The sequence below is a fragment of the Saccopteryx bilineata genome, chromosome 12 (assembly GCF_036850765.1).
Source record: "Saccopteryx bilineata isolate mSacBil1 chromosome 12, mSacBil1_pri_phased_curated, whole genome shotgun sequence".
In the NCBI taxonomy this organism is placed as follows: Eukaryota; Metazoa; Chordata; class Mammalia; order Chiroptera; family Emballonuridae; genus Saccopteryx; species Saccopteryx bilineata.
The window spans coordinates 779,748-805,008 of NC_089501.1; the positions used below are offsets into that span (position 1 = coordinate 779,748).

At 38.2% G+C, this 25,261-nt stretch overlaps 1 protein-coding gene across 1 annotated transcript; it reads right to left on the minus strand.

Moving 5' to 3' along the window:
• Positions 1 to 62: 62 nt before the first annotated feature.
• POPDC3 (popeye domain containing 3) lies at positions 63 to 20,546 on the minus strand. The gene is made up of 4 exons (XM_066248011.1): positions 20,077 to 20,546; positions 3,413 to 4,143; positions 2,040 to 2,148; positions 63 to 530 (listed from the first exon to the last, which is right to left on the minus strand). The coding sequence occupies exons 2-4, from the start codon at positions 3,895 to 3,897 to the stop codon at positions 249 to 251; spliced, it is 876 nt and encodes a 291-aa protein (XP_066104108.1). The 5' UTR covers positions 3,898 to 4,143; positions 20,077 to 20,546; the 3' UTR covers positions 63 to 248.
• Positions 20,547 to 25,261: the final 4,715 nt, after the last annotated feature.

The window sequence follows — 25,261 nt, forward strand, 5'->3', positions numbered from 1 at the left end:
GAAAAGGCCAAAGTGCCCATACTCATCCTCCCCCACCCACTTATTCAAATAAGAAATACAGAAAACTTGGCAAAATTTATTCACAACGCAGAAGTTTAGATGAATAAAACAGCTGGCAATGGCGTCTTGCCTCTGAGTTTGATTTATAAAAATATGAGGGAGTTCAATTTTCTGTCTTTTGCTATTTCATCAGGGGAATGTTGAAGTGAGTCTTTTTTTTTACAATGATAATATTTCAGACTTTAATGTCATTTATCACAATATTGTCTGGAATTCTGAAAATGTCCTATTAGGGGTGATCTGGGCTTCTCAGGACTTGAAAGTTGATAGAAGTTGGGTAACCGAATATCATAGTGAGAACTTTTCCCTATATATACCCTGTCATTCAAGGCATAGAGTTTATCTGCAATGTCACTGCCAATTAAAACTGAAAACAGGCGGGAGATGTAACGATGCTGAGCGAAGAGCAAATATAATTTCTTTCTCCTCCAAGATACATATCGGCAATCAGTTTCTGCTGTGAGGGTTACCTAAAATAAATAAATAAATAAAACCACATATAAACAAAGATTAGGGAGCGAGAAAAGTTCTGCCACATTTTTTGTGCCCCAAATTATTTATTTATTTATCCATTCATTCATTCATTCATTCATTCATTTTAGAGAGGAGAGAGAGAGAGGGAGAAAGAGGGGAGGAGCAGGAAGCATCAACTCCCATATGTGCCTTGACTAGACAAGTGCAGGGTTTTGAACTGGCGACCTCAGCGTTCCAGGTCGATGCTTTAACCACTGCGCCACTGCAGGTCAGGCTGTGCCCCAAATTTTAAATGCATTTCCATTCTGTTTTTTTAGGTTAAAAAGCCCACTGACCAAAAACATATTGCAAAAAATACAAAAAGAAACTATAAAACTTATTACTATATATGATTTTAACATGAATTGTCACAACACAGTGCCCATCTCCAACTTATCTGTTTTCTAAGTTCAGATATCTATATTTAGCATTTTATTGAAGTGAGAGTTACTTATACTAAAATATAATAAAGTTAGCTAATGTGAAATATTTCCAAGCCAGTCCTGTGGACCTTTGACCTTAATCCAGTTTCAATAGCACAAAATAGAATTTATTTACCTATTGTGCATATGTATATGAGTTTGTATTTGTACAAATTGTACACATTACATGCATTGTAAGTTACATGTTCATAGGAAAACAGTATATACCATAATACTCTGATTATCTTTTTAAACTATCATATGTGGCAACAGAGGAACAGGAAGTTTAGCATTTTGTTGCTAGAAAAAAACTGTAATCCATCAGCATTTAAAATTTTAAATTAGAAAAATCATTTATTTTTTAATAAGGGCAGATTCTTTGTTCCTGGTGTTTTTTCTAAACAGTCACAGTGACAGAGTTTAGTGTACTGTCAAGTCTCAATTAAATTTTAATTTCCATATATGCAGTAAAGCAAAAATAAAAATTACAGAATATTTCTCCTGGACTCCTTTCTGTCCTATGAAATATCCACTCCTCTCCTTTTGCTGGACCTTTATAACATAATAATCAGCAACTGTCAAAATGCTTGGGGGAGTCATGCATGCTGCATAGTATATTCCAAAGTTAAATATAAATTATTCCTCTGTCACCTGCTGCTGTTTTATGTTTGTTTGTTTTTTGTGACAGAGACAGAGAGAGACAGAGAGAGGGACAGACAGAGAGGAAAGAGAAATGAGAAACATCAACTCTTCGTTGCAGCACCTTCGTTGTTCATTGATTGCTTTTTCATATGTGCCTTGACAGGAAGGGGGGGGCGCTACAGCAGAGCAAGTGATCCCTTGCTCAAGCTAGTGACCTTGGGTTCAAGTTGGTGAGCTGTGCTCAAACCAGATGAGCCCGCGCTCAAGCTGGCAACCTCGGGGTTTTGAACCTGGGTCCTCCGCGTCTCAGTTCAACATTCTATCCACCTCCTGGTCAGGCTGCTGTTGTGTTTGTTTATGTTTGGAATAGGCTGTGGTCAACGTGTGCTCATATTCCTTTACCTGGAAAATGCCTTCCTCTGTGGGTCTCAGCGAGTCCCATTCAGGAGAATCCAGGAACTGGAAGGGGAAAATGTAATGTAGAAATTCGCCATCCACTGTCACTTTGATCCTACCCAAACACAAAGAACAGCATTTATGAGGAAGGAGAAAGCCAACACATAACTGATGACCTTTTTAGCTATTAAAATTTTGCAGAGCAAAATATTAAATTTATACATTACAATAAGTGACAAACCTTGTGTAACATTCATGTATTGATGTTTCTCACACAGTTAGGATTCTGGAATATTGGGAAAAATTCATCCAGTGGTATATTTATGATGTGTGTCCATTTACACATGTATATTACATGTAAATAAAAAGTTTCAGTGCACTGAGTCAAATTTTAAATTAAGTAGATCACCGAAGAATATAAAGGAGTATCCCTGTAAATTAAATACTTAATCTTTTAAATAACATAATCACTGTTTCCTCCCCCAAACTTTGTTTTCAAAGTATGTGTGTGTGCATGTGCACGTGTGTGTGAATATGTATATTTATATAAATATAATATTGACTCTTGAACAACACAGGTTTGAACTGTGTAGGTCTACATATGAGCAGTTTTTTTCAATAAATACTGTAAATATATTTTCTATTCCTTATGGTTTTCTTAATAAAATTTTATTTTCTCTAGCTTACTTTATTGTAAGAATACAGTATATATACATATAACATGCAAAATATGTGTTAACCAATAGTTTAAGTGATGGGTAAGGCTTCTGGTCAACAGTAGGCTATTAGTAAAGTTTCTGGAGAGTCAAAAGTTATACATGAATTTGTGACTGTGCGGGGTAATGTCCCTACCCCCGTGTTGTTCAAGGGTCAACTGTGTGTGTATATATGCGTATGTAAAATGAGGTGCCCCTACCTTGCTTCTAGCAAACGGGCAATTGCTGGAATTGCTGGAAATTACTGAAGAATAGATCATTATAAAGTGGAATATTCTTCGTTACTTAAAAGAATGCCCTGTCTGAGTCTATTTAAAATATTTTGCATGACAACATAAGTACTGCATTAATTATTCCAAGCCAGCATCATCCTCTTCTGACTTTCAGTAATTAGCTTGGAAAGACAATATATCCAGATAAACCAATTCATACCTTTGATTTCTAAGTAGAAATAATAAGGTTCTAGATTAATTCCTACTCCAGGTAAATAATACTATGGCCTCTAAATGCCTATGTCCATGACCCATGTGCCAGGGGCTTTCCCATGCTTCATGGTGGTAAATGCCACCCGGACTATGCTATGCTGAGATAGAAAATGTAGTACAAAGGAAGACAAGCTAATAATTAATAGAAAAAAGACATTCAAGCACCAAGAGTACAAACCTTCCTGATACAAGCAGAGAAAGTTTATCAATGGAGGTTTTCCCCTGCATGGCATAACAGTGCTCCTTTTCCAAAGTAACCACTTCAGAGCTCAGAGCAATCGTTCTGAAGACTGGCAATGACGTCCCCAGAGGCTTGAAAAGCGAGCTGTACAACAGTTGGAATTCTCGGGCAAAGGTTATGCTGTGCACTTGATACGCAATGTGAACAAACTGTATGAAGCAGATAATAAAGAGCACAAAATTCCAGGAAAATATGTCGGCGGCACAGACATCCACCCAAGCCCAGACAGCAGAGCAGAGAAAACCCAACCCCAGCAAACTGAAGACATAAAGAAGTCCGAAGAATCCACTGCCACCCATGAAACCTACTACAAATAAAATACTGGCAAGATGATAAATGGCTCCTTCGGCCTCTTGTTTCCAGTTTATGCAGATTGGGTGTTCATCTACTAGGTTCCTCCATAAACTTGAATTTCTTTCCATGACTGTACTGCCGTCTGGCTCACTTTTCCATTGATATTAAATGATAGCGAAGTCACTAATTAAGTTCCTTGCTTTTCCATCATCCGAATTTTGCTAAATCCTCACAAAACCAGAGAAAGCCCGACACTGGGATTGTGGTGATTAAGGGTTTGGTACGTATGGATCTTGAAAGACTAAGAATCCCATGCCAGCTTCTGTAAGTTCATCTGGGCTCCTGATTTAGATCTAGTGCACGAACGTGGTTTCCTGTGCAAGAAAAAAAAAGTGTCTGATTAAACAAGGAGAATTGAGACATATATTTAATGAATTATCAGTATTACTTACTCAAGATGAACTATTATTTTCAATTAAGTTGGAATATTTTAAAAACCAGTGCTGTCAAGTGTTAAATTTCCAGGATATGAAAAGTATATTTTTAGCATTAGGCTTCCTAATAACATTAAATTATTAACAGACATTTTAGTATTTATTAGGATTAGCTAACTACATTTTTTAAAGGGAGCTAAGAGCTATAACCAGCTAGTTTCCATAACAGTGATTCAGTGTTCCTCAGAATCACTTGGGACAGTGACTAAAAGTGCAGATTCATAGACTGTTTCCAAGATATACTGACTTAGAATCTCCTCTGGGGGCAGGGGCTATGTGTTGGTATTTAGAACAAGTTTCTCATACGATTTTAATGAATCAATCCATGGCCCCCCATGACCCACACTTTGAGAGATACTATTTGACAATATGTTATTCACTCTTTACAGATGAAGAATTTGAGGCTCAGAGAGGCCAAGTAGTTTACCACAAACCACACAGTGGTGGGCGGCAGAGCAGAACTTCAGCACTTGAGCCTGTGTGTGGGATCCCTTCATGCGGCCTCTCCTGGAAGATATTTCCAGTTAGGCACTTTAATGAGCCCTAATAAATAAGTAAACATAAACATAAACATGTAATTGATGTCAGATTTTAAGAGCACATAGTAGACTGTAAAATGTATTGTGAGTTAGATAAAAATTATTTGAGAAATATAAATTCAGTTCTACTTTCCTGTATTAGAGGCTATTTCAGATTAAAGGTTGCATCCATATAATTAAATAAATATTAAAATTCCTGCTACTGGCATATTTATTTACCAGATGGTCAAAATGTCACCGACTTGTTCCCCTACACATATATTTTCTACCCTTTCAGCCATATGGTAAAAATGCTAATATGTGATCTGAGTCACATATTTAATCATGATTTAATCATAATGTCAGAGCTGTAGGATGTGTATCATTCACCACCAGGTTTCTTAACAACTGAAGGTTTCAATGTGAAGCATTCATTAGATTGATTTTTTAAGTTATAATTAACATTCAAAACCAACCCTTGAACTTGTGTGCTATATTTAGTGTATTTTTGAGACAGAGTATTTCTAGAACACTTGTTAATAAAATATCAGGTATCACAGATTTTGTTTCATTGAAAAAATATACATAGAGAAGTAAAAATGACTTAGCTGAAGCTTTAAAAAAGGAACAGTGTAATCATCTACAGAACTAAAAACAGAAAAAGATATTGCTGTTGTTGAAGTTCTGATTTTTCATCTTGGACATGGATTCTTTTCTCACCAAGTAATGACTAGGAATGCTACCAGGTAAACCATTAAAAGCAAATAATAATAATAATAATAATAATAACTAAAACAACAATATAGACCTATAACTTAGTGATATTGTTGTTTTACTCAACTTGCTTTCAAATACACTTCAATCATTCTGCATCCCTTAACTATCACTTCCTCCCAACGCTGAGATGTTGAGGTTGAAGATAGACCAGCACCTTGAACATGTTTAATTTTTCCTCTTTTAAATAAAACACAGGATTATATACTACTGGATAATTAAATTTAAAAAAAAATAATAACAATGAGTAGTGAGAACTGAAATAACCAGACTGCAAATCTTAATCTCCCTGCTGTTTTGCTTTTAAAAAGTAGGGTATTTTCAATTAATCACTCTCTCAGGATTCCAAACATAGCCACTAAAGCCAATATTAAAGAGCACTGAACTTTGGTTTGACCTTCCTTAAAAATTTATAATCCTTGACAAAATGTTAAAATGACTGTAATGGGGAAAGACCATGTAAACCATTTGTGACAGTTTAGACGGGAGCTAATGAATATCTTATCCCCTTAAAATCTTGACTGGGGGATATACTGGGCCACGTACATTCCAGGAGTGTGACCCTCTACGAAGATAAGAGGAACTCCGGCGGGTGCTTTCCAGCTGGCCTCTGTTTCCATAAACTGTTACCAAACTGCCTTGATCCTTGATACTGCATCACTGCCCTGATTATCTTGCTCCACACCCAGCCTTTCTCCTCTTGGTGTGTTTTTATTCAGTCACCAAAACAGATGCACTTTATTAGAAGAAGAAGAACTGACAGGGGCAGGTGATGAGCATGAGTGCTCCTTTGGTATGTGCCCACAGTGCTATAGGAATGTTAGACAGGATTCATCAACCAGCTGCTATAGGCCTGTAGGCCTTAAGTCATGTTTTGGGGGGTAAATAAACACAGGAATGCCAATGTGGCACAACGGATATATTAAGCAAAACAATCGATCTTCCCTACATAGGAAGTTAGCACACAAAGATACAAGTGATGGAGGCAAACTGAAATGCAAATAAACACAATAATTCCAGCGCTCACCTTTTTCTTTTTAAATTTTAAGATGCTGAGTAGTTCTATAAAAGAATAAGGAGATGTAAGGAAGGTACAAGGAGAATCAAAGAAGTGTGATGAAAACTTAGTGGTAAACTGATGAAGATTAGCTCAGAAATGGCTCTGATCTGTTCAGAACTTGTACATTTATTATCTAATTGCACCACACTGGTTGTCACGAGAGGTAGGATCTAAATCATCATGGCCAGCTTACAAATGAGAAAAGCAGGGCACAAGGTTGGTGAAGTCACATGCTTCAGGTAGCAGAGGCAGGAAATCACCACAACGGGTGGAAGCTCAGGACCCTCGCTGCTCAGCTTCATGCCTCTCCATCAGTTAAGGCCTCCTTTCAAGACCGTTGATCTGATATTAACAGAGGAAACCAAAGTGGGATATTCTTCCCAACTGGTTTGACAGCATAATCCTAACAGTGAGTATTTAAGACCTGCTATATCCACTTGTATAGCTCAGTCCATAATGCTTAGAATACTGCCGGGGGCAAAGGCATGGAAAGCCACTCATGGAATGATTTGCTTCATTATTCTTCCACATGGACTAATTTCCTGTCCTAGATTTTGAAATTCTTAAGGGACAAAGAGAAGTGTTTTTGTATTTCTTACTCCTGGCACTCAATGGCCGTTGACTGGCTACATTGGTGTAGGGCAGCAATTTTTGACCTTTTTCATCTCACGGCACACATAAACCAATTACAGTACCCACCAAAGTATATTTTTTGCCAATCTGACATATACACAAAAATAGGCATAATTTTGATTCATTCACACTGGATGGCTATTGTAGTGTTGGCTGTTATTTTTTTTATTTGACAAAGGGAAAAAGAGGTCAGTGCCTCTGACTAAATAGTCAAGTATTGAGTGTTTTAATTTTTTTACAGCACAACGGTAGAAAAATCACTGGTGTAAAGGCACAAGCACCCTGCCTTCTGGATTCTCAGTCTCAACACAATTGAATGGATGGCCTACGTCTTCTGTCACCAACATCCAAGACAATTCAGTACAAAGACATGAAGGAGTTGGGACAGGACATCACTTATTTTTTCTGGCACAACTTCAAATTCAGAGAGGAATCCTTTTGTCTTCTTATAACCTTGAGCCCCATAAGTAAAGCAGTAGATTTACTGATCTGATTAAAAACTACTTTGGGAACTTGTGGTATTGAGTTAGTTGTGGTTGCCAGGCAACCCAGAAAATCAAAATTCCTTCATTATTCTTCTCATTAACTAGAATCAGACCCCAACTTTGGTATGTGTTCCATACCCAAAATAATCATTTACTTAAAGCTGACTTTCTCTACTTATCCTCAAGCAGGGACACTTATTCAGCAACTATGTGTCAGACATGTTTAAAAAGTTGTCTCACTTAGTCTTCACAGCAACTTTATGAGGAAGGCACTATTATATCCATCTTACAGATGAGAAAACTGAAACTCAGAGAAGATAAATTGTTCTAGGTCACATTGTTCATATTGGAACTAAGATTCCATCCAGGTCTGCCTGGCTCTGAAGTTTACAGTCTAAACTACTTCATTCTGCTTCCACAGAACCAGGTTTTAGAGAATGTAGGCTTTTAGTTTTCTCCCTGCTTCTCAGAGGAACTCAGGAATGTTTATTCATCAGTGAAAGAGAGGTAACATCACCTACTCTGTCCACTTTAAAGGGTGCTGGAAGATCCATATAAGAAGATACATTCTAAAAATTCTTGGCAAATTTTTAAATAACAGAAGTAGCATTACTTTACTTGTTAGCTTGTATGTGATAGAGCTGAGCCATTCAGAGAAAATAGTTTTAAAAAATTTCTTTCCCCCAGGGGATTACACTTAAAGACAGAAATACGAATGGGCACTTTTGGCTGCTATCTTTCAGTTAATAAATTCTAAATTTATTTATTCCTGCAGGGATGATCTCGATTATTTTTGCTTACTTTGTGTCCCGACTTCCTATTATTGGTAGGTGCAGACCCATAACCCACCCACCCTCCAGTCTTCACTTTCCAAGTGCTAAGAAGCCAGTTATTGGAAGCCATCTACAATCCAACAATCTTCTAAACCTTAAGTTAGACTTTAGTGCTTCCTGGCAGGTGCCCTTAAATCACTTATATCAGAATCACTTGGGTGGCTTGTTAAAAATGACCCTTCCCTGGCTCGACTGCACAACTGCTGAGCCAGGAAGGGACCCAGGAAGATGAATTTCTAATAAGTTCCCAGTTGATTCTTATGTACACTGATGTTTGAGAGCCATTATTTTATGTAGTTTTGAATGGTCTCTGAATTATTGTTCCTTGTTTGCAGGACCTCAGCTTTGTCCACTCCTGGTTGACCTCTGGGCTGTATTTCTAGGCTAATTACTCAGTGCATTGCTCTTTGATCCTTAGTTGTCTGTCCATGGCTGTAGTACCAGTGTTAGCATACCATTCTGTTATGTAGTTGGTCCATTTCGCATTACCACTTAGAGAAGGCTTTTAGTCTTAGCTGTACCCCTAAACAGCTATGTGATTTTACTATTTCTTAGACCTGTTTCCTCAGTGGTAAAATGAAAGGTTGGGCAAAATAATATAAGGTCCCTTTACCTCCAAAATAACATGGCTTTATGTGGAATAGAAGATTACTCCAAATATGGGTCAAAATATTGAGTGGAGTGGCAGAACTGAATCAAGACTGCAGGTGTTAAGAGCAGGTCTCTGATTGGAGCCAACTCTAGAGGTGGTTTAATTAATTATCTAAGACCCATGTTGGGACCCGGCACTGACATCTTTTTCACAAACTTATCAGGGATTTGGATGTGAAGCCAGGGTTCAGAACTAATAAACTAAAAGACAGGCAAGGAGAGCAGGGTTGAGAGACACCAGAAAACTCTGTAAAGCATCTGGATTTTAATCCTTATTTTTAGGGCTTGGAAAGGCACATTTTCTCCTTGTGTGTTCTCATTTCTGTTTTGCTCAGGTGAGGAAGCATTTTCCTTCCTAACCACTCACTCTTCCAAGACAGCTCAAGGTTTGTAGATATTTTGCAGTAGCCTTTCCTTAACACAGTGGCCTGAAGTGCACCTTCCACACTCCAGGTTTTTATGGCCTTCATTATCTGTCTATAGGTTTCCATCATACATTATGTTATATTGATGGATATAAAATATAATGTATAAAGTATATAATGTATGTTATAGATACATTATATTATCTAGTTTTATATGTATTTTATGTCATGATTTGTTTATTTTCTCAGTTGGAGTATATTCAGGTAACTTTTTAAAAGAAATAAACATAGCCTGACCAGGCGGTGGCGCAGTGGGTAGAGCATTGGACTGGGATGCGGAAGGATCCAGGTTCGAGACCCCAGGGTTGCCAGCTTGAGCGCAGGCTCATCTGGCTTGAGCAAAAAGCTCACTAGCATGGACCCAAGGTGGCTGGCTCGAGCGGGGGGTTACTTGGTCTGCTGAAGGCCCGCAGTCATGGCACACATGAGAAAGCAATCAATGAACAACTACGGTGTTGTAATGAAAAACTGATGATTGATCTCATATCTCTCTGTTCCTGTCTGTCTGTCCCTATCTATCCCTCTATTTGACTCTCTCTCTGTCCCTGTAAAAAAATTTAAAAAAAAAGAAATAAACATTGAGAGTATGTGTATTTTAAAAGTATCAGCTTAATTAATTGGTATGTATGTGGATTGGGGCAAAAGTAGGTTTATGGCTGTGAGTACACAAACCACAGAGTTTATTCTTGTATTTTTATTAATTATTGTATTATTTTCCATTTGAACAGCTATAAACTTACAACCCCATCATGTATATACTTAGAATTGCTCTCTGTCTAGAATGGTGAGTGTTCAATAAATGTTCACTGACTGATAAGGATAACAACATTCAGATAGAAAAACAGTGTTTGGAATAGTTTTGGAATAAGCAGGTTAATAAGTCAGGATGCCCAAGTGAGAGATGACCAATACCTGAATCAATGCTTTAGGTGTAGGGTTAAAAAGAAATAAAAGTAATGTCTTTATTAGACTCTGAGGAAGAACTTAAAAGATGTCTCTCTACAGAGACAACGGAACAGAGAAGGGTTAAAGACATTTTGGAATTGCCGGGATCCCAAAGTTCAGAAAGAAATCAGAAGAAAGGGAGAGTCAGTGTTAGACCATTTGTCTTGGTCTAGAATTCACAGCAAAAGGAAAGAAGAAGGATAGGCATATATTTAAAAGTTACTATATTATATAGGACAACAATGAATAAAGACTGTGGTTGGCAAGATTAGAAAATGGGTACAGAGAGAAATGAGACTGAAAGTTAAATGCCCATGGTCAGAGGACTCTGATAACTTTAGAGTTGTGCTGTCAAGTATGGTAGGCATTAGCTGCATGTGGCAGTTGAGAACTTGCAATGTGGCTCATCTGAATTGAGATGTGCTGTACACAATGGACTGCAAAGACTTAGCACAAAGATAAAGAATGTCATTAATAATTTTTATATTGATTATATGTTTAAATGATAATGTTCTGGAAACACTGGATTAAAGAAAACATTAGTAAAGTTAATTTTGCCCATTTCTTCTCATTTTTAATGCTCCTATTGGAAAATTTAAAATTGCATATGTGGCTTATATTATTATTTCTCTTGGACAATGCTGGTTTAGATCTTTCAAGCAACAGAGAAAGGAAATGAAAAGACTTGGCATGATGCTGTGCAGTTATATATCTATATAATGTATAATGTATAAATATGGAGGAATTATCTATGATTAAGAACAGAAAGTTGATATAAATGTAAATGATACTGGCTACAATATTCATTTGTTACAGTCAGTCAGATGTTATCCAAGGAATAGATGTCATCACCTGATGTCTGCCTACATAGATGGGCAACCCCACTATAGCTCTTGGCCTTTATCCTATTTTTTCTTTTTGTCTTAGAATTCAATTTTCCCAAGCAATTATATTATGTGGTTTCATTTTCTCATTTCATCTTCTAATGATACTTCATGGAATACACTGAAAATCCTAGACAATCTTTAAAATTTCGCATCAGAGATTGGATTGTGGCTCTCCGGATTCCATAGGGTCCACAGGGGCCTTTGTTTTCACACACTGCATGAGTCTTTTCATGTACCACTAGCTTCCTAGGCTGGTGTATACCTCTGAGCTTCCATACCAATGGAAGCTTGGCTTTTATTCAGACTCAAGGAAATTAGATAACATGCCTAGAGGCTATGCTGGACTTCTCTGATTCTCTCTTCTCAGACAAAGTCACATTTCATTATCTTCAGCCATGTTCAATATTTCACTTTATCACATACTGTGGTAGGAAGAATCCTAAGATAGTGTCCAACATTCCTCCCCACTGGTGCATACCTCCTGTAATTCCCTCCCCTGAGTGTGGGCAAAACTTGTAAATGGGATGGGACAGATCTTCCCTTGATTAGATAGCATTATATGGCAAATGGTACTGTGATTATGTTGTTATATATGACTCCACTATAAGATTGGAGAGGGACTGGAAAGTAGAGAGACATATTCTCCTGACCTGTTAGAAAGCAAACGCCATGTTGTGAACTGCCTGTGGGGGCCACAAGGCAAGGAATTGCAAGCAATTTCTGTAAGCTAAAAGACCCCAACCGACAGTTACCAAGATAATGGGGAACCTCAGTCCTACAACCACAAGGAGCTGAATTCTATCAGCCTCCTCAAAGCTTGGAAAAGGACCCTGGATTCCAAATGAAGAGTGTAGCAGCATGGCTGACACCTGGATTGCAGGCTTGTAAGGCCCTGAGCAGAAGATCCTCTTCAGCCAAGCATGGATTCCTGACCCACAAAATCTGTAAGATAATCAATTTGTGTTTTAAGTGACTAAGTTTTGGTGATTTGTTACAAAGCAATTGAAAACAAATAGACAAATTTGAGTACTTATTAAATATGAGTCTTTGCATTAATCTAAAAATCTATATTTTATGATGGACTTGGAATACAGGTCTATGCAGCAGAAGACACTCATTCCTTCCTAGATTTAAATCAGGAAAATTAGGTGAGAATGGTTCTTCAATAGTATCTGGAAAACAAGACACTATTGAGAGGCCCTGGGAATCACACTTGAATTCACTGTGGTTCCCAATACCACTTTAGAGGTTTTCCTTTCATGCAGTCAGGTGGCCCCAAGAGTGTTAATCATTTCGACACATGGGCAACATAAAAAATAGTTATGTCATTCAAAACAAGTTTGTGGTAATTTGTTACAAAGTTTGTTATAAAAAACTTAGTCACTTAAAACACCACAAATTTATTACCTCCAAAATTCCTGGAATACCATGTTTCTTTGGTGGACTTTCAGTTTAGTCATTTTTTTTTTTTTTTTTACAGAGACAGAGAGAGAGTCAGAGAGAGGGATAGACAGGGACAGACAGACAGGAACGGAGAGAGATGAGAAGCATCAATCATTAGTTTTTCATTGTGCATTGTGACACCTTAGTTGTTCATTGATAACTCTCTCAAACGTGCCTTGACTGCAGGCTTTCAGCAGACAAGTAACCCCTTGCTGGAGCCAGCAACCTTGGGTTCAAGCTGGTGGGCTTTTCCTCAAACCAGATGAGCCCGCGCTCAAGCTGGTGACTTCGGAGTCTCGAACCTGGGTCCTCTGCATCCCAGTCTGACGCTCTATCCACTGCACCACCGCCTGGTCAGGCCAGTTTAGTCAGTTCTTATAAAACTGAGCCATATATATAGGGCAGATACTTGACATTTCAGACATATCCAGAGACTAACACACAAAAGACAGCATACAGAAACTCAAAACAAATAGCTCTGTAATTCTTGAATTGTGAGACTGCACTAAGTTCAGATGAGTTGAGCAAAGGGAAATGCAGTATCTAGTTGCCATATTCCTAATCCTTATAGAGCACTATTACTACTACTACCACTACTGTGGCTACTATATATATATTTTCCAGCATCTAACATTTACTGAGCACTTGCTTACTATGTGCCAGGCACGTTTCTAAGAATCTTAAAATATTACATCATTTAATCCTTACAAGTTTTGAACTAGGTAGTTTTACTGTCCCTATTTCACAGATGAGAAAAACTGAGCTGTAGGGAAGTTACACTGGTTGCCTGGATTCACAAATGGTAGAGCCCAGATTCACTGCCAGGCAGGCAGATGCTATACCTGCTCTCTCAACCACCATAACATACTGCTTCATGTACAGTTTCAATCTAAATATGGATTTACTAGAGCAAATCAACTGCATTCTTGTTTTCTCTCCCTTCAGTTATAGATTCAATAAATTTAAATGTCCTCTTACAAAATTACATTTTTCAAGCGACAGAGGGGAAAGGGTGGGTCCTAGGTTGAATCATCATCACTCTATAATTCTTAATTTGAAGGAACAGCAGCAAACCTTTCTCAAACTTGCCATTTGATTGCTTTAATTAAATAATCCCTGTGCTCTACTTCAAGTTTTTCTGATTTCTCCATACCCTGGAAATGGCTAAAGGGACAACCAGGAAGTCATTGACTTTGGATCCGCTGCTATTATGCCATGCAGTAAGTTCACCAGAGGTTCCAGATGAAAGATGCCAACAGAAGTGGACTCATGGATATATTAAACAGTCTTTTCTTGATATGAGTCACCTTCATTTCCTTCTCCTCCAAGTGACCTATATTCAGCAAATGAACTCACTCTTTCTGTGTTTATTTTAGTTAAGTTCTCATGTTCCTTCCTGGCAAGCACATCTAATAAGTTAATATATACTAGCTAACTGTCTATAATCTTTTCTAGTTTCTTTCTGGCTAAATAACCAGGTGGACCACACATCAGGTCAGCGATGTTTAAAACCACCAAACCAGCCACTGCTAATGCTGAAACAAGCACGTCTGTAGGATGTGGCAATTTCGTTCAAGGAGTCTGTACAGAGACAGGAGCTTTCACTCTGACTGTGAGAAAGACTGCTCAATCCATATGCTTAACAATCTTTTCATTTCTTCTATTTCTTTCAGCCTTGTTGTTTGACTTTGCAAAACATGAAGTTATTCCAGCCATACATGTTTCTTTTATTTTTGTGATGTTTCCTGTCTTAATCCACAATGTGGATTATTCCCTTATTCCTGCTGCTCAGGAAATGCCACATATTCTCGTGATTCTCTTAAAATGTTTGAGTATCTCAAGCTCTCTTCAGAACTGAAGCTTTCCTTTGTCACACATTTTTGAATCAAGACTTGTAAGCATTCTTGAGATGCTCAATGACTGTGAACTTGGAAAAGTTCACATGTGCATAAGAACAGCAAAACACAATCTTTCAGGATAACACACCGTGAACCACAGTACTGGTAGACGCCTGAGGTGTGGGTATGTTTGCTTTTTGTGTATTCCTACATGGCTCAAGTCTGCCAGCTGCAGTTTAGTATGTATTTCTGAGAAAATCATGCATAATAAGCAAGTGCAAAATTCACCCTATGCTCAAATTGTTCCCTAATATTTCAATTGCATTGGAATGATGCTTTTCTTTCTTTTTTTAAAAAATAATTTTATATTTTTGTTTTTCTTTTTTTCTAATTTTTATTTTATTTATTCATTTTAGAGAGGAGAGAGAGAGACAGAGAGAGAGAGGAGAGAGAGACAGGGGGGAGGAGCTGGAAGCATCAACTCTCATATGTGCCTTGACCAGGCAAGCCCAGGGTTTCGAACCGGCGACCTCAGCATTTCCAGGTCGACGCTTTATCCACTGTGCCACCACAGGTCAGGCAAATAATTTTATTTTTTTAATGGGGCGACATCAATAAGTCAGGATACATATATTCAACTATAACAAGTCCAGGTTATCTTGTCGTTCAATTATGTTGCATACCCATCACCCAAAGTCAGATTGTCTTCTGTCACCTTGTATCTAGTTTTCTTTGTGCCCCTCCCCCTCCCCCTTTCCCTCCCCCTTTCCCCCCTCCCCCCGTAACCACCACACTCTTATCAATGTCTCTTAGTTTCACTTTTATGTCCCACCTACTTATGGAATAATGCAGTTCCTGGTTTTTTCTGATATGATGCTTGTTTTCAAAACAAGTATTATAGCATAACTGACTGTATCATTAACTTTTACATGGCCAGAAAAATGTTATTAATATATGCAATAACTTGATAAATCCCTGCCCTCAGGGAGTTTGCATTTTAGTGAAATTCAAATGGTGACATTTAAGCCTAGTTTCAAATTATGAGGTCTATTTTTTATTATTTATTTATTTTTTACAGAGACAGAGAGAGAGTCAGAGAGAGGAATAGATAGGGACAGACAGACATGAACAGAGAGAGATGAGAAGCATCAATCATCAGTTTTTTGTTGTAACACCTTAGTTGTTCATTGATTGCTTTCTCATATGTGCCTTGACCGTGGGCCTTCAGCAGATTGAGTAACCCCTTGCTCAAGCCAGCGACCTTGGGTCCAAGCTGGTGAGCTTTTTGCTCAAACCAGATGAGCCCGTGCTCTAGCTGGCAACCTTGGGGTCTCGAACCTGGGTCTTCCGCATCCCAGTCTGACTCTCTATCCACTGCGCCATCACCTGGTCAGGCATGAGGTCTATTTTAAATAGCTAAAAATATTTCTTATGTACAAATAAATAAAAGCTATTTTAAACACATTTAAAGTCAGCTGTTGTATACTAATTTTTTAAATACATGCTATATTTTAAAATACAGTCTTAAGTATTAAAGATCAAAATGCAAAACAATGTTGTTATTTAGAACTTCTATCAAAGATCAAAAAGAAAGAAATAAAAAACATTTTATGTATCTCTGGAGTAGCATAGTACATATTAATGTGTCTGTTATCATTCTATTTGTATGAATGCAAGGAAAGATGTACAGAATAATCTTCATTTAATGTTAAGGATGGCTATATTTGGATTCTGAGATACTACTTTTACTTTTTCTGTATATATCTGAATTACTTTCCGTTTTTATAATTTTATAAAACAACAAAGTGATTTTATAACAGTTTGAAGTTTTAAATACAAACTTTTCAAAGAATATAATAAAAATCCATGAGCCCAATAAGAATTCACAAATATCAACACTATCATTTTTTTTGTTTTATAATAAAAAATTCCACAAAAATTTGAAGATCACCATGGATTGTTTCTAGTTCCACCCATCTCTCTCTCTCTCTCTCTCTCTATATATATATATATATATATATATCTTTCCAGTCTATACAAAAAATTTAAAAACTGTAATTTAAAGTGAAATGCAAAATTATAAATGCACATTATAATATGGGTTTTTTTAGAGTCATACAATTTTTTTTCTGATGAATAAATTTAAACATATACAAAAACAGAGAAAATACTATATATTAAATCCCCATATACCCATTACTCAGACTCAAAAATTATCAAGATTTTGACACAGATTTTGATATATATTTAAAGTCAAAACTGTAACCTGTTCATCCTACAGTTTTTTCAGTCAATAAACAAGAAATACATACTAAGGAGGACACGAGAACTAAGATTAGCTGTCCTGTTACTTCGTGGGAGACGCTAAGTCTTCCATACAATAACCCATTTAGGAGTCACAACTCTGCAACCTAATTCGTATTATCAGCATTGTTCAGAATGGAAACCGAGGCTGAAAGAGATGAAGATTCTTCCATGGGCTCAGCCAGTTGCTTATCTTTATAGAAGTTAACCTCCTGTACCCCAATTTCACAGTGTGTGTGAGAGCCACTAGGGGTTATTATTCTGAGGTCTCATACTTTGGGTCTCTAAGAATCACTCCCTGAATTCTCTGGGTTTGAGGAAGATCCATAGAGACTTCAAGTTAGCAACTTTTGGTTATTTATTTAGCTTAGTAAATGCCTATTATAATTTTCGCTTTAAAACATTTTCTTAGATTAAAAAAATTTCTCCCTTTCCTTTAAAAAATCTATTTAATGACTCAATACACTTTTGTAAATTCTTATTTACGCTCTACAAATCATAATCCCAGCTGACCAACAAAAAATGATTTCAACTGCAATTTGCAGGCTTGCAAATCTATCATAGTTTCCAAAGCAGTTTTGAAACTTCTTAACTGCCATGTTGCTTAGGTGTTGTTATGCTCATATACTATAGCATCTGCTTCATAACAGGTCTTGATCTTTTCTTCAGACTGTTACAAAATAAACAAACATGAATGCTCCAGTGTGTCAACCCTATTAGTCATTCTTGTGGTAAGAAGCATGGGGATTTTGGTTTCCCATAACACATTTTTATTTAATAGCACACAATGTCACCATTTAGAAGCATAGGATGCAGAGTGATTCAGCTTTTTTGAGAGACTGATTAGATAAAAGAAACTCAACTATGTCTCCCAGTGTATGTGTATAAAGCTTTAGGATGAATAATGCCTTACTCTAGATTTCAATTAATATTAGTATCTTCAAAAGACAAACACATTTTCTTGAGGAAGAAAAGAGACTCAGCCCTGGTCAAGTAACTCAGCTGGTTAGAGCATCATCCCCATATGCTTAGGCAGGGAGTTCAATCCTGGGTCAAGGCACGTATAAGAATTAATCAGCCTGACCAGGCGGTGGCGCAGTGGATAGAGCGTCGGACTGGGATGCAGAGGACCCAGGTTCAAGACCCTGAGGTCGCCAGCTTGAGCGCGGGCTCATCTGGTTTGAGCAAAAGCTCACCAGCTTGAACCCAAAGTGGCTGGCTCCAGCAAGGGGTTACTCGGTCTGCTGAAGGCCCGTGGTCAAGGCACATATAAGAAAGCAATCAATAAACAACTAAGGTGTTGCAACGCGAAACGAAAAACTAATGATTGATGCTTCTCATCTCTCCGTTCCTGTCTGTCTGTCGGTCTGTCCCTGTCTGTCCCTGTCTCTGACTCTCTCTCTGTCTCTGTAAAAAAATAAAAAATAAATAAAAAAAAAAGAATCAGTGAATCCGTGGATGAGTGGAACAACAAATTGATGTTTCTTTTTCTAGCTCTGTCTCAAACCAATTAAAAAAAAAAAAGACTTAAACTTCCTCCAGGATCCTCACTTTGCAAATGTGAAAAGAGGTCCAATTTTTGTGTTGTTTATATAAATATTTTGTTTTCATGTAATTCTTATTTGGCTTTCTAATGTCCCAAAGAACAATGCCAAGTTACTGTACTGTCACACCAGGTATATGTACACGTATAAGTCCCTGGTATTAAAAATAACAGAAAGGAAAATAGCCACCAAGCCCGAGTATGAACAGAGAGCAATACTTTTTAAGGCTGCCATACAACTCAATTGCAATGTGCAAGCTTACAAAATCAAAATACCTAACTACAAGAGTTACAGTAAAAAGTAGGGAAGGAAGATTGTCACATTCTAAAAGTTTAGTAAACAAAATTAAATTATGTTCAAAATTGGGCTTCTAATTCTACTTTTACATTTTTTGTTTACATATGGAAAATTTTCACTTTTTGTAAATGCTTCCTAACTAAAACCTTTTTTTTTTTTTTTTTTTTTTTTTTTTTTTTTTGCCATAGCCCTAATAACTCAGAGGCCAATTAAGGTCAGTTGAGGCCCAGGCACTGAAGAAAATATTGCACCCCTTAAACAAAAGAGAGGGAAAATAAAAATACATGTTAACCATATTTTTAAATAAAAAAATATTATGTACTATTAATGTTAAAATTGCACATATGAAACCAAACTTTGGTGTCATTAGAAAAAAGCACAAAGTTGGGGTTTGCAGGGCCCTTCAGAAGTCGGGGCCCAGAGCGCTCTTCTGGTAGGCCTGCGTTAAATCCGCCTGCATTTTGATTCTATGCTTTTAATCTCTTCCTAAAATTCAGACTCTCAACATGTATACCTCTGAAATAGACCTGCGTGAAGAGGTAATTCGGTGATTTTCAATTTTTTTTCCCCCTTCCTTTCCTTCTCCCTTCCCTCCTTTCCTCCCTTCCATTTAGGCAGGGGGATCTCTAAATAGAAAAAGTAGGTCAAGTCACCTTTGATGAGGCAGCTTTCTTGTCCTAAATCAGCCAAACCAGTGTCCTCAACCCTATTCAGGCCCGTTACAGACGAGGGACAGGAAACTCCCAGTTACACTGCACGAGTTCCCCAAGGTGAAACCTAAGATTTTTAAGTCCCCTCGGACCAGCTTTTCTCCCTTGAAAATCCGGCCTTTTTCTTTGGACTCCAAAGGTGCCTGGGACAAGCGTGGGAACAGAAGATCGCCTCTGAAGACCGCTCCAGCCCCAGAGGCCGGCGTGCGCGAAGCCCGCGGCAGCGGACCCTCGGCGCCCGATGTGAGTGGCGCCGCCGGATCCCAGGCTGCCGTTGGCCTGAGCCGGGCAGGGCGCCTGTGCCTCGCCGCCGCTCCCGGGGGTCGGCGTCCTCGCAGCTCCCATTCCCGGGTGGGGTCGGGGCAGAAGCTGGGCGGGCAAAGTTACCCCAAGCGCTTCGAGGTGCCAGGGCGCGGACAGCTCCGGGAAGACGGCAGCCACCGCGGCCCCATGGTCCGGTTCTTACCTCTCCTTCCTGGCCCCGCGCAGAGCCTCTGCCTCGTGCCGGTAGAGGTGGCCCGGCCGGCGCTCTGGGCCCTGCTGGCCGGCCCCAAAGCCCCTGGCGCCCGGCTCGCTCTGCTTACTGCCCGGCGGGCGCCCGCCCCACGCGCGGGCGCACGGGGAAAGCCGGCAGGCAGCTTCAGAGCGGCGCGACGCGCGGCCGGCGGGGCACGGACACGGACGCGCGCCCCGGGACGCTGCGGAGGGCGCGGAGGCTGCCGCCGCTGGCCGGGCATCCCCAGCCTCCGGGAGCAAGCTCCGTGACCCCGCGTTACAGCACGGCTGATGAACCTAGTGGCCGCTGCGGATAAAGTTTGCAAAGACCGGTTGGGAAGTGAACGCTGCACAGGGTTCTAAAGTAAACCTGGTACTCGCTGTTACACTAGGCGGAGAGCGATGGAGTTGACTATTGGGATAAAAAGCAACTGTAAATCTGTCCTCTCACTCTTCTACCCTTTCCCTTGCGACGCACCAGACGCTAAATGAGATATATGACCAGATGGCGCGGCGATATTGGATGTATAGGAAAGATAAAGGTTGATATGTTGATTTAAATCAGCGAACATCTCAAAAAAGCAATTGGATAAAGATCATAGACAATCATAAAAAAAATGCAAATGATGAAAAAAAAGTTCAAAACGGTAATAAGCCAAGTGCACGCAATTTAAGGCAAACATGAAATGAGTTTTTTTCTTCTAAGAAATTAGTGAAGTCTTATTTTGTTTTGGGGTAATTTAATAAGGGAGCAGTGAAACACACAACTTCTTCCAGGATTTCCATGTCCTCCCTTCTCTGAACACCCTTTTATCATATGTTGGTGATAGTGATACCAGGAACAAACATTTATTGGTCCTCAGAATAACTGCAAAAGTAATTCATACAAATGATAAAATTAACCTCCTTTAATCGATTCTGGAACTGAGAGCAAAAAACTACCCATATTCCTATACCCCATATGTGCCTCGAAACCCCATGCTCTTACTCTTCAATCTAGGGATTTACTCGGAAATGTTGGAAATAAAGTTTAAAGTGGATCTAACATAATTCTGAAGTGAGTTGACAAGCTTTGACATTAGGTATACTCACGGTATAGATTTTGTTTCACATTACAAATTTTACGTTCATGGTTATTTTAATTAAAAAATTCAGAAGCAACAAAGTTATGGTGTGTGCTATACAGACTCTAAGGTGGCTCACTGATTTCCATCACCTGATATTCATGCCTTTGAAGCATCCCTTACCCTTCAGCACAGTTTGGACCTGTGACTTGCTTGAAAACAATAAACATAGCACAGGTAATGGATGTCACTTCTGTGACAACATTACATTACAAAAGACTTTCTGCCTTGGTACCAGACTTTAGAGACTGTCCTTTCTGGCTTGATGAAGTAAGTGGCAATGTTGGACAAGTCCACCTAGCAAGGAACTGTACGTGGCCTCTAGCAGCTGAAAGCAGCCTCTATCCAACAGCCAGCAAGAAGCCAAGGTTTTCAGTCCTACAAACACAAATAAATAAATTCTGTTAACCATCTAAGTGCCCTTGGAATTAGATTCTTCCCCAGTTAAACCTCCAGATGAGAAAGCAGATCAAAGGACACCTTAATTGGGTTGTGAAACTCTAAGCAGAGGACCTAGTTAAGCAGTGCCTGGACTCCTGACCCACCAAAATAAATATGTTATTTTAGCCATTAAGTTGGTGGTTACTAATACAGCTTGCATGTGCTGTGCAGATATTCATCATAGTAGTACACAGAGTGTAGTTCCTCCTTTGATAAATTTTGTGTTAAATAGTATTGTCTGCTGCATCCTGATATTTTTTTCTTTCTTACTCCTTCGCATATGTGCCCCTGCCTTGATCTTCATTGCAGAGTCTCCATGAGACAAAAACTCTAATGAGATGGTGCCCCACAGATCAGCCACAAGGCTAGAGCCCCTTGGCTTCCTGCTGCATTTCTGCTTCAAAGATTATGAGTCCGAGATCTTCAGCCTTCATCCCTTCAGGTCCTTTGGGATATTCTCTTAACCAAATCTCTTTAACTGGACAAAAACACAATCAACTCAGGTTGCACAACTCAAGGTGCAATTGCAGTGTGAGGAACACTTATGGTGAAGAAATAAGTGAAAGTTAAGTATTATACCAAGTCCCATTTAATCCACTTACCTTGGGAAACCTTTAATTTGAGGCTTCCAGAGTCTTCCTTCTTCTTTCCCCGTGATATTAACTTGCTTCTCCTCTAGCCTCAACCTTTGAGGTTTAGGCATTTGCTTGCTAATAGCCTCTACTTCCAGCTATGAATCCACCCTGGCTTGTTTATCACCACTTTCCTCTTCCTTTCTTCCTCCCTCCCTCCCTCCTTCCTTCCCTTCTTTCCTACTTCCTTTTTCCTTCCTTCCTTCTTCTGTTCTTTTGTTTTTTAGTTTCTGTATAATTCTCCTAAAATTTCTTTCTCTATATCACTATTTTTATTATTATAATTTTTTATTTTAAATAAGTTTTTATTTTTCACTTAAAGTTGATGTACAATATTACATTAGTTTCAGGTATACAACCCAGTGATTAGACATTATATAACTAAGTGGTCACCCACTGACCTCATACCCATCTTAAATTATACAAAATTATTACAATATTATTGACTATATTCCTTGTGCTCTTTTTTACATTCCTGTGACTATTCTGTAACTACCAATTTGTACTTCTTTTTAAAATTTTTTAATTAATTTTAATTTATTGTGTTAATAACGATTCAAATTTCCTATTCAATATATCTCCCTCACCCCTACCCCCTTGTCCCCCATTACCTCCCCCTTTACCCCTCTTCCCTTAACTGCCTCCCTCCTTCCCTCTGAGATTTGCTGTCCTGTTATCTGTATCTATGTGCTATATACATATAATTTCACTAATCACTTCACCTTCTCTGATCCCATCCCTCATCCCCCTTCCCTCTGACAGCTGTTCCTCTGGTCCCTGTGACCTGGCCTCTGCCTCTATTCCGTTCCTCAGTTCAGTTTGTTCATTAGATTCCACATATAAGTGAGATCATATGATATTTGTTTTTCTCTGCCTGGGTTATTTCACTTAGCATAATAATCTTCAGGTTCATCCATGCCATAGCAAAATGTAAGAATTCCTTATTTTTCACGGTTGCATATTATTCCATTGTGTATATGTACCACTGCTTTTTAATCCACTCGTACATTAACAGACGTTTGGGCTATCTCCAGATCTTGGCTATTGTAAACAATGCTGTAATAAACATGGGAATGCATATCTTCTTTTGAATCAATGAGTTGGTATTCTTAGGATACATTTCTAAAAGTAGGATAGCTGGGTCAAAAGGCAGTTCCATTTTTAATTTTTTGAGGAAACTCCATACTGTTTTCCACAGTGGCTGCACTAGTCTGCATTCCCACCAGCAGTGCAGGAGGGTTCCCTTTTCTCCACACCCTCACCAGCACTTATTATGTGTTGATTTGTTAATGAGCACCATTCTGACAGGTGTGAGGTGGTATCTCATTGTGGTTTTAATTTGCATTTCTCTGATGATTTATGACGTTGTACATTTTTTCATATGCCTATTGGCCATCTGTATGTCCTTTTGGAGAAGTGTCTATTCATTTCTTTTGCCCATTTTTTGATTGGATTATTTACTTTCCTGGTGTTGAGTTTTACAAGTTCTTTATAAATTTTGGTTATTAACTCCTTATGAGACGTATTGGCGAATATGTTCTCTCATTGTATGGGTTGTCTTTTAGTTTTGTTCATGGTGTCTTTTGCTGTGCAAAAGCTTTTCAGTTTGATATAGTACCATTTGTTTATTTTGTCCTTTATTTCACTTGCCCATGGAGATAAATCGGCAAAAATATTGCTATGAGAGATATCGGAGAGTTTAAAGCCTATGTTTTCTTCTAAGATGTTTATGGTTTCATGACTTACATTTAAGCCTTTTATCCATTTTGAGTTTCTTTTTGTGAATGGTGTAAGTTGGTGGTCTAGTTTCATTTTTTTGCATGTACCTGTCCAATTTTCCCAACACCATTTATTAAAGAGACTGTCTTTACTCCATTGTATGCTCTTACCTCTTTTGTCAAATATCAATTGACCATAAAGGCGTTGGTTTATTCTGGGTTCTCTGTTCTGTTCCATTGATCTGTATGCCTGTTCTTATGCCAGTACCAAGCTGTTTTGATTACTATGGCCTTGTAGCATAACTTGATATCAGGAAATGGGATACCTCCCACCTTACTCTTTATTTTCAAGATTGCTGAGGCTATCCTTGTTCTTTTTTGGTTCCATATAAATTTTTGGAATATTTCTTCTGTATCTTTGAAATATGCCATTGATATTTAATAGGGATTGCATTGAATTTATAGATTGCTTTGGGTAATATAGACATTTTAATGATATTTATTCTTCCTATCCATGAACAAGGTATATGCTTCCACTTGTTTGTATCTTCCTTGATTTTTTTTTTTCAATGTCATCATTTTCTGAGTACAAGTCTTTTACCTCCTTGGTTAAATTTACTCCTAGGTACATTTTTTTGTTGTTGCAATAGTGAAGGGGATTGTTTCTTTAATTTTGCTTTCAGACAGTTTATTGTTGGTGTATAAAAATGCTACTGGTTTCTGAATATTAATTTTATATCCTGCCACCTTTCTGAATTCATTTATCAGGTCTAGTAGTTTTTTGACTGAGATTTTAGGATTTTCAGTGTACAGTTTTATGTCATCAGTAAATAATGATAGTTTTACTTCTTCTTTTCCAATTTGAATACCTTTTATTTCTTCTTCTTGTCTGATTGCTGTGGCTAGGACTTCCAAAACTATGCTGAATAAGAGTGGTGAAAGGGGGCACCCCTGCCTTGTTACTGGTCTGAAGGGGATTGGTTCTAATTTTTTCCCATTGAGGATGATGTTGGCTGTCAGTTTGTCATAGATGGTCTTTATTATATTGAGGAATGTTCCCTGTATTTCTGCTTTGCTGAGAGTTTTGATCATAAATGGGTGTTGAATTTTATCAAATGCTTTTTCTGCACCTATTGATTTTTTAAAATAAATTTTTATTAATGGTAATGGGATGACATTAATAAATCAGGGTACATATATTCAAAGAAAACATGTCTAGGTTATCTTGTCATTAAATTGTG